The sequence below is a fragment of the Bradysia coprophila genome, assembly GCF_014529535.1.
Source record: "Bradysia coprophila strain Holo2 chromosome X unlocalized genomic scaffold, BU_Bcop_v1 contig_185, whole genome shotgun sequence".
NCBI lineage: Eukaryota > Metazoa > Arthropoda > Insecta > Diptera > Sciaridae > Bradysia > Bradysia coprophila.
Window position 1 is genome coordinate 29,370 of NW_023503305.1, and position 11,040 is coordinate 40,409.

The 11,040-nt window shown below is 35.3% G+C and overlaps 1 protein-coding gene across 2 annotated transcripts; it reads left to right on the plus strand.

Moving 5' to 3' along the window:
- Positions 1–2,953: 2,953 nt before the first annotated feature.
- Positions 2,954–9,756, plus strand: LOC119068523 (protein mab-21). Of its 2 annotated transcripts, XM_037172133.1 has the most exons (3): positions 2,954–3,244; positions 3,288–4,134; positions 8,989–9,756. In XM_037172133.1, exons 2-3 carry the CDS (start codon positions 3,387–3,389, stop codon positions 9,336–9,338), a joined length of 1,098 nt encoding a protein of 365 aa, XP_037028028.1. In that variant the 5' UTR covers positions 2,954–3,244; positions 3,288–3,386; the 3' UTR covers positions 9,339–9,756. The 2 variants fall into 2 exon arrangements, with proteins under 2 accessions (XP_037028028.1, XP_037028027.1); XM_037172132.1 differs by having other exon boundaries at positions 2,954–4,134.
- Positions 9,757–11,040: the final 1,284 nt, after the last annotated feature.

Below are 11,040 nucleotides of genomic sequence, written 5' to 3' on the forward strand. Positions count from 1 at the left end.
GAAGAAGCATGTAACAGCAGAGGAATACAGAGAATTTCGACATTTTTTCTACATAGACTTGCATTCGTTATTGGCGCCTATATCCCGTCGTGTGCTGTCTACAATCGAAAAGTACATCTTCAAACATTGCATCACCTTAAAAACACACATCGAATTTTTTGTGTGTAGATAAAACAAACGATAAAAGTTCTGTATATAAAAGTGGTACGAAGTCCCAAATAAAAAAAAATATTAAAAATGTGATGTCACAGAAAAATAGATAATTAAAATTGTTTTATTGTCATCGTTAATAATAAAAGACGAAAGGGTATATTATGTGTTATGGAAAAAAAACCGATCTACCTTCATGATGTCGATGGTAATTTATCATCCCAGTTCGGTTTATGGTGTGTTCATTTCTTTCGTATATTATAGTAGTATGACATTCCCTTTTGGACATTCCTGTATTTGTGAAAGTTAAGATCAATTTATCGGTTAGACTTAACCAGCATGCATAAACGACATCGCTTCAAGTGCTTTAGTTATTTGAGTATCTGGTGTATTTGGATGATTAATTTAGGTAATTTCGCAAAAAGTGACAGACACAAAACATTTTCATTTGCGAAGGGGCTGATATGACAAGAAAAATTCAATGCGAAAGTGGTGAGTACCTTTAGGGAGCGATAGTGAAGGATTTTTTCGCCTTTCTTCCTTAGTTGATAGATATGTGCGATCTGGATGCGAGTGGGTTCGTTGGAGAGCTTAGGTCAAATAGCCGTAAAATTAGTCTAAAAACACCTATTTATCGGCCTTAGCAACAAAATGTGGCTAGACACTATTTGAGGCCTGTTTCGAATTCCTCAGGGCAAGACCTTTGAAATGCCATAAATATCCATCCCAGCGCCTTTTCAGACATTGTATGGATCGTTTTCATCAATGTTTTCAAACGTTCCCCGACAGAATATTTTGTGTCAGAACAAAAAAAGTTTTGTTTTTGCCTCAAAAACAACTTACGTGATAGAAATTCCATGTACATGAACTTGTCGAAAAAAAGTGGTTCAGCCTCACCGTGACCACAAGTAAGAAATCCATGACATAAGTGCCAATGAAAGTCTAGAATAGGTATGGTCGATCGGCGAATTCGTCTTAAACGCACTCACATTTTATGTCAAAATCATATGAAAATGAGTGCGTTTAAGTACGAAAATCAAATTTTTATGTCCTCCGGGCGGACAATAGACCATGGTATGGTCGATCGGCGAATTCGTCTTAAACGCACTCACATTTTATGTCAAAATAATATGAAAATGAGTGCGTTTGGACAATTAGTGCGGCAACAGCTTACGCCAGATTTAGCTTTTCTCTCGTTTGTTCATATATGTCAGTTTTTTGATTTGATGATTTTATGAGACTGAAAACTAAATCTGTGATATGTGCCACCACTAATTGCGTGGATTCTGCAGCTAGTTTTATTATGTGACAATGAGACACGCAAGGTTTATGTTCCTTTATGAATACAGTTTGACAAGGTTTGCTCTGGGATATGATTTGCATATTTGTGCTGCCTAAAACTTCTGTGTTGGATTGGAATTGTTTTGATGGATTTTCGTGTTGGATTGGTATTGTTTTGATGGATTTTAGCTTAACAGTAATAGAAGAATTGAACACAGTTACTTTCTGAAATGTAAAACGTACCTTATAATTTAACATCAAAAATGAGAAAAACTCAAGAAAAATTTTATAAGTCTCTAATTTTTGCATGTAAATCAATTTGTTTGCACTTAAGAGCCAAGCTTGTATCTATCCTAACATATATATGTACACTGACCTGTGAGCGGTATTGATGTCTCGTATTACAACGAGTTAGTGTACCTCTTAAAGCTTAAACATTTACTCATCTGGATACCAGATAGATTAAATTACAATCCTTTGTGTGATGATATACTATTAATATACTTACGACAGTATAAACGATCTTCACCTTCATCCGAAATAAAATCATGGCTCATATCACGGTACAATGGAAAATATTGTTGAATTACTTATGATTTACAACCCATCCCCTTCTCCATTCACAATTCTGTTATTGTTAGGATGTGACATCGTTATACAATCAAACATTTATCGTTAAATAGTTAAGTTCGTAAATGGAACTTGCATGGTAAAATGTAAACGCTCGTAGATATGACATGCAATAAAGTCTGTTCTTTTGCGGCATTAAACCATTTCTTAATATTTTATAAATTAATTTATTTATAGAGATAGTCACAGTCTGCCGATTTTCAAGTCTAACGACGAATGGTAAAAATGTAAAAACAATCGAGTAAATCGTGTTCATTAATCATTTCTTCCATTCGACTTCAACTTTGACCATAGATTTAATAAATTACATAAATAAAGTTAAATAACCGAACACCAGACCACTTGTACAAACCACAACCCAAATATTGATTCGTCAGGCGCACAAATACAACTCTGAATTCATACAATAAAGTTAAAAGTCCAAATACGGTTTAAGGCTACACAGATAGAAACATTCTCTTTACATTCACAGTGAATACTGGTAGACACGAAACGCACGAAACACACTAGAAGAAAATATAACAACATCCGTTATCCTGAACCAATTACTCGAATTCCCTTAAATAGATATAACAACTTTGCATTATTATACATGTCCTTTTTGAACCCTTATTTCGAAACACTCCAAAGTGCTACCGATTTGTCTTAATATTTTTTTTTTACTTCTCTCCAATGCTTTTCGTATACATAAAGAAAAATACTCAACATCAAATAATGAACCCAACCTATAAGAGGAGGAGCATTGCTACCGACGCACAACACCATTCACCACCGATTCGACTTGTATTGGTGAATGGATTTTCATTTATTTAAATGTGTTTGCACATGTACGCGCTGATGTACAATGTTACCACAGCAACGGACTGTGAATTTCGTAAATGAATGAATTCTGTTGTTCTTTGAGACTATAGTAGCATTTCTGTCGCTGCGCGGTGTAGTGTGCTTCACTTTGGATATTATCTGTGTGCAATCCTTAGTGACTTTTGAATATTATTGTTACTGAAATGCCGGTTATGTTGTTTGATTGTAAGATGAATCGTACGTTCTTTAATCGTTGTATAAGTACATGTCCAGTTACATGTTGAGTATGTCGTGTGTGAATTGAATTAGTTTTGTGCCAAGTTAAATAATTATGGATCTAATTACACACATGGATTATACCGTGGCAATAAAAGTTTGATCAACAAACTCTGAGCATAGCGCAAAACGAAAACTAGTGTGAGTCAGTGACAGTGCATTTAATAGTAACCAAAGTAAAAGAAACAAATCCCAACCAAATCTGAAACAATCAGAAAAAAAATTGATTTCTCTGCTGACCGGAAATAATGTTAGTTCCATCCGATATGATTGCGGCACAATCGAAAATGGTTTATCAAATGAACAAATACAGTTCGGAAAAGGTGCAGCTTCGCAAAGCATCCATACACAAAACAATACAGGAAGTGTGCCGAATCGTTCAGGATGTTCTCAAAGAAGTCGAAGTGCAAGAGCCGCGATTCATATCATCGCTGAACGAATATAATGGCCGATATGAAGGTCTAGAAGTCGTTTCACCGACGGAATTCGAAATTGTAATATATCTGAATCAAATGGGAGTATTGAATTTTGTCGATGATGGTACGCTGCCTGGTTGCGCTGTATTAAAATTAAGTGACGGTCGTAAACGTTCAATGTCTTTGTGGGTAGAATTTATAACTGCTTCGGGCTATTTATCAGCTCGTAAAATTCGGTCAAGATTTCAAACTTTGGTTGCTCAAGCCTGTGATAAGTGTGCGTACCGCGATATTGTGAAGATGATTGCCGATACGACTGAAGTTAAATTAAGGATTCGTGAAAGAATTATAGTTCAAATTACGCCAGCATTTAAATGTGCCGGTCTGTGGCCAAGATCGGCACAACACTGGCCACTACCCGGAATACCGTGGCCACATCCAAATATTGTTGCTGAAGTGAAAACAGAAGGTTTTGATATGTTATCCAAAGAATGCATAGCATTGCAGGGAAAAAATTCTGCTATGGAAGGTGATGCATGGGTGTTAAGTTTTTATGATGCAGAAAATCGATTACTACAAGGTATGTAAATAGAACTTGTGTAATACTCATATGTAACTATCTATGTCACGATTTCCATTCTTTAGATAAATTATGCATTTAGTTAACGAATCTATTACATCATTCCATTTAACAGATCTTTTACTTCAATTGTTTTAATATTCATGTTACATAAGAGCACATTATCCAAAGCTCATACTGTGTTTTCCTCTTCGCTGTCGATAACAAATGGTGAAATGTTACGATAAAATCAAAATTATCCATAGCGGCTATTGTCAGCTTAGAAACACTTTAATTGAATGAGGTAAGCGAATGTGGAGCTTCCTGGTAATGTGATATGGGGTTCTTCTATCTGTTTCCTCTTGTAACAAACAGAGAAGCGGTTATCTCGTTCATTTTTATCTGGTACTGTTTATTATTAGTGACCAATAGAAGGAAATAGTGCGCCAATGGAAGTAGATGTGACAGAGTTTGCTGGCGTAGTAGTGTCCCCTTCAATTTTGCTTTTGTACTAAAGCGAAAGAGTCGAAAAATCGGCATTCCACATTTCCAGCATGTCTTACATTCATATCTAGGAAAAATAAAATCGTTTACGCACTCAGCCCCCGGGAAGTGAGCGTTAAAGCTCATTCCCCAGTGGATTAGTGAGTAAAATAACTTACACAATTGTTCAGAACATTGTATTTTTCTTGTGTGGTTTTATACCTCGCCTTCGGCTCGAGCTGTAAAGGGTGCCACTTCGTACCAATTAGAATTGTTTTGAAATCGGTACATGTTTCGTTTTTGAAACCCTCAAGGGTATATCTGTCTATGTTATACTTCTATAAGGGATTTTCAAGGGTCCACTATTATCTCGAACGTGGTGCAAGAACAAATATTTTCAGTTTTTGACAAACTATTGATCAGCTGGTACGTTGACATTCCAAAGGTGGGCCAAAAAGTCAGAAAGTGAGTGACAATCATTCCAAAATAATCCAAAGAGTGTGTGCTCATTCTCTGTTTGAGTTATCGCTCAAAACGGCTTAGCTTACCGTTTCTTGTAGGTGTCGACACCTAAAAACAAAGTAGAGTTCATTGAACTTTTTCACGCCTCCAGATGTTAAGCCTTTTAAGTGGTGGTCCGTTTCATTTTTTTTTTTGTCTAGACACCGATTTGTCCGAACCGGTTAGCCAGTATACGGTAACGGGTTCTATGTTCTGCACAAGTATTGACCAATTTTAGTCATTCTTTTTGTTAACCGTCAATAGAAATCCATTCTGTTTTTAAATTTGGAGCTTTCACATTTTTGTTATTTTAAATCTTTCGAATTCGCAATAATTTATTGTCATTAAAGAGTAACATGGAAAAACATCAACTCCAATTTTGATTTCAAAGTCCTTCTGTACTTTAGCGTCATAAATTAAATGTTGCAGAAAACGCTAATCAATTAATTCTTTTTTATCCAAACACACAATTTTCTACCGCATCCATAAACATTATTGTTAGTTGTGTTACGTTGTTCTATCAGACATTTTTCATTCACTGTTCGGGTAAGGAAATTTGAAACTAATCAAATGAATTACCATAATTTTGCAATAAATTACTATGAATCAAGGAGATTTAATTTGCAACGAAAAATGTAGGCAAGATTTTCGACTTTACCGTCTTTACATCGTACAGCATGTTTAAACGGTGATTCAAAACGATCAAACCGACGTGCAACAGATAAATATATCCGAAGTATTGAAGAAATGTAAATAAATCTCAAACTGCCTGAGGTCACTTTTAGCTTAGCTTAGAATAAAAGAAATATGGAAACAATGTACTTGTCTGCCTCAGACTGCCTATGACCTTATATTCGTTGGAAATCTTTATTCGCAAGATTAACCTTTCACAAACTGATAATAATCTGTTATCGCCAACAATAACAAAAATTGGTTTTGTAACAAAACAGTACTCCAATATCCTCCACATTAAAATAGAACCTCTAGTTTTATATTTGAAGTAATTTTCTGCTTCACTTGTACATTAGACTCATACACGCACTGAATGTGGCAGATGCAAGCTCCGTCTTACTGACCTAAAAAGATACGCTTCCAATTTCAACTATATAGGTTTATCGTGTGCAGAATGTTTAAGTGTGTCTTAAGCGGAAAGTCTAGGGTGAACGAACTCTAAATGATTTACTGATAAAAATTGCAAATGGGTCAGACCAGATCGGAAGTGGTTGGAAACATAAATCAGCTACAATGTAGTCCATCATTTGATGACAGTAAAAGTATTCATATTTAGTAAATTTTTTACTTCAACTGCACCAATAGCCTCCGGTCATTACTCTCTCTAGCAAACAAACCAAACTCTCTGCTCTCTGTGTCAAATTCACACCTTTTTCTTTGTATTTTGACTGACTACGCTGTACTTTACATGTAAATTCTAAAAGGCTACTGACACTTAATAAAATTAGTTTGTTTGTAAGAGAGAGTATTGCTCCAGTCTATCAAATCCACGGACAGTTTTTATAATTGAACGATGTAGTTTCATTGTTAGTGCTACTTTTTCGGAAAATTAGTGTTTTTTCACGACACTTGCCCGGTAGATGTGCAAGAAATACATTAATCTCGCAATCACTCAAAATTTAGTATATGCGATTTCTTCCAAGACCAATTTTTATTAGATTTTTATACTATCAATGGCTGGGACAGAATTTGCTCATTAGTAATCTCGAAAGCAAAAGGGTGTGAATGTCTGAAAATTAAAATCATAACGTTATCGAAATCTTATTGGTTTTTTCTAAGGTTATAACCAAGGTGGAGCATTCTACAAATGGCACTCATGCCACCAGTATCTGTAATTTTTTGTTGAAAGTATCAGCAAGTTTTCCAAGCAAAATCTTTTACTTCATTTTATTTAGAATTTTAATGTTTATAAGACACAATTAGACAGAGCTCATCGTTTATTTTTGTCACGACTATTGATGAAAGACAGCAATAGTTGTTTATATAAGACAAGCAGCATTTTTTTATAAAAAATCTTTTACTCGCTTTACTTTGAAAATCTTGTTCAGATGGTCGAAAGTGTGCTTGAAAAATGGAAAGTACGTTTTCGATGCGCCTTAAGCGAATAAACATTTTGACATAGGTGCATATCATTTTTTATGTGTCGACGCAAAGATAAACCCAAACTCCCTATTCGAGCTGATGCATAATGTTAGTCTTAGCACACATAGTCATATAATAGTTATTTGTGTATCAGTTTTGGACGATTGTTTTTAGGCAATTTCGCGAGTTGTAGCCCGAACGAAGTGAGGGCTACATGCGAAAGTGCCTAAAATCAATCGTCCAAAACAGATACTCAAAAAATTTTTCATGTAAGGGGTCGAAAACCCGAGAAAAATCTCGAAACTCCCTCATTTTTGGCCCCGACACATGAAATAAATATTATGCACGTATGAAAAAGCGGTCGAGGCTTGCCGAGACGGCTTGTCATACGTGCATATTCTTTTTTATCGCATAAGCGAAAACGAGATAACAAGATATGCGAATAACACTTTGACAATTTACAGAAGTATAATGTTTGTTTATATATCCTAGGTGAATAATTTTTTCGGGGAATCACACCGCGTATGCGATAAAATCCATTACATACCTTGGGATAAAAATAAGTCTCGTTTTCGTGTGTTTATTGATCTTGGCTACGCCTGGGATCAACAAAATTCACACTAAAACTCTACTTTTCATCCCTAGTCATTCTATTGTCTACTGCAAGTTGAAAATATTCATAATTTTCAGCATCAATCTAGTTCAAACGTAGATGATTTGCACACGACGATTGTAACCAAGATATAAGTATTTACGGACGCAATTGACAGAGTCCTACCACGATCACGTGTAAAAGGATTCTGGGCTAGTTACGGTTCATGTGGTTTTGCTTCAAAATTATGAATATTTTCTCTAGTAGCATATAAAATGTTGTTGCTAACACGTTAGTAAATTAGGTTTTGCGCACATGATGTGTTGACGAACTCGCTTCGCTCGTATTGGCAAACTGACATCTAGAGAATTTTGCGTCACCATTTACTGTAAATGCTCTTGAGTTCCCTGTTTAGTTTCATTTTCACAAAGACAATAAAGCGGGAATCAACCGCCCGAAAATTGAAAATACTTTTGTCAATTGAACCGAGTTTCCTTGGCCAATTTTAACACGCATTTTACATGCTTTTGTTCTACCTAAGGTCGAAAGTGGCTTATTACACACCTAGGGAAAACAAGAAAATTGGTGTAAGTTTTTAAAGCATGTAGAGTATTTTTCATGACTAGGGATAAAAAGATGAAAAGTAGAGTTTTTGTGTGAATTTTGTTGATCCGTGGCGAAGCCAAGGTCAATAAACACAAGAAAACGAGACTTTTCATTTCATTTCATTCACTTATGTGTCGATGCAAAGATAAACCTAAACTTCCTCTCTGAGCAAATGCATAATGTTAGTCTTACCACACAGAGACATATAATATATATTACACACTTGTCACGAAGAAGTCGAGGCTTGCCGAGACTGATAGTGACAAGTGTGTACTCTATTTTATCACATAAGCGAAAACGAGACAACAACATAGAACTGAAGTGTAATTTTTGAATTAAACTTCTAGTTAAGTAATTTCGACATCCGAACACCGAGCGTATGTGATAAAATCTATGACATAACTCGGGATAAAAGTGAAAAGTCTCGTTTTCGTGTTTTCGCCTCGGAATGTAGAGTTTTCAACTTTTTACCCCTTTTCTATGTAAATAGTACTTTCCATAGCCTTTCCACTTAGTTGAACATAACAATCGTCACAGCGTCAACCAACGTTCAGTTTATCTCAAATGATGACAAATTTTTTCTCTCTTTCGATTTCCAGGTGCAAGCCGACGGCGCTGTTTAAGCATTCTGAAAACTTTACGCGATCGTCATTTGGATATGCCAGGAAATCCCGTCTCATCATATCACATGAAAACGTTGCTCCTGTACGAATGCGAAAAGCATCCACGGGAAATGGAATGGGAAGATAATTGTTTAGCCGATCGAATAAACGGCATTTTCATGCAACTAATATCCTGTCTGCAATGTCGACGATGTCCGCATTATTTCCTACCAAATATGGATTTGTTTAAAGGAAAATCGCCCGGATCGTTGGAAAATGCAGCGAAAACTGTATGGAGGCTTTTACGGATTATGTTAACGAATACACGATGTTTGGAGGAGCTTTAAGTGTACATTTTTCCATTCATAATTGGCCCTCTTTGTAATACATTAAAAACTCTTTTTTTTCGGTTCAAAATCGCGTTAATTAAATTTTTGATCAAAATTTCGAATGTTGTGTTAATTTTGTTGTTAGCTTTTTTGTCATTTCACGAATTATATTAAACTGGTTTCGGAGTCGGATCAGTACAAAAAAAAAAAATGAATATGAACGAACGACGAGAAGAAGATATTTTAGTTATATAATAATGGTATGTGTTCGGAATTAAGTTATTTAAGAAATTACGAATTTTTTTTTGTTTGTTTTCGATAATGACTTTCTTAAGTATAATATTATTCAAAAAACCGTAGTGTGGTTAGTGATTTATTTATTTAATTAATTAGGTGTATAGATTATTTGTTTTAGTGAGCGAATTTTCGTTTAGGATGGAAGGAAAAAAAAAACAAAACGAAACATTGAAATTAAAAGAGAAAAATGCTATTTACACAATAGCTAAGGTGCTTGAATTTTTGATTTTTAGAGGTGAGCATTTTGAAAATCGTCTGAACTCCCGTTACACCCGAAAAGGTTCTTCAGGGAGTGCATTTTTGGAATGGGCATTTTGTTGTTATACAAAGCATTTATTGACGTTTGTGTCGAGGATTTTACAACTAAAGGTATAAAACCCAATGGGCAATACATTCGAAACCATTCTAATATGACGGAGTGACCGCAAGACAGCACACCAATCAAGGTGCGCATCCGATCTGGTTGTATTTTTAGTCAGGTGTTGCAGTTCTATTACATGAGAATTACCGCTAATCTTTACCCAGTGGTGAAGAAACCAAGTCTTAAAAGTTCGCAAATCTAACGTCTCAAAATCTTCAAATCGATTATCTTTTGAGACCTGAATATAGATTTTTCGGACTTTTGAGGCTTTGCTTCTTCACCAGGGCACAGTGGATTCACTTTTCCAATTCCGAATGTTACGGCAGAATTTAGCAGCTTTAGGTAAGATACAACCAGTATTCATTTGGGTGAATATTGCTGCGGTGATGACTGATATATTTCGTTTATCGGAATTTTAGTTCCAAACTTTCAGTTGGGTAGTGCCAAGTAAATTAGAATTATTAAACACACAGTGATAATTTCACAATACGTTAGATCGGGCTCAGTCAGATCACTTATGAAGGCCGTTGCAAAATATATTGTTTTGCTTGGATATAAAACTAACGTTAGGCGATAAAGATCAATGGATAGTATTTAAACTGCATCGACCCCACCCCATCGATTAAAAAAAAATCTCTTACTTATCGCTGCAATTGAATGTGAACAAGGCCATCAGACTTACGTTCCATACTCTGGACACCGAGGCTATTCTAATACACTATGTCATCAGCCGTCCCCATTATGCGGACGAGGAAAAATTGTAGAATTGTTTTTGTGCGACTTCTGCACTCGAGGTCCATATTAAAGTTTGATTCTTCAAGAGTCAATACATTTTCAGCCTATCTGACTACTCATTTCACTATACGTTAATCGTGTTGATCGATTAAATTGTAAAGTATTCAATTTTGATGACACTTTTAAGCAAAACAAAAGAAATGAAGGATCTTACGGCACAACTTGTTAATAAGCTATCAAACTTTAATATGAACTTGATGTTAGTAAAATTTCACGAAAATTAAAGACAAATCGTAACCTGCTGGTAATTTTGGTCAGCTCGAATTC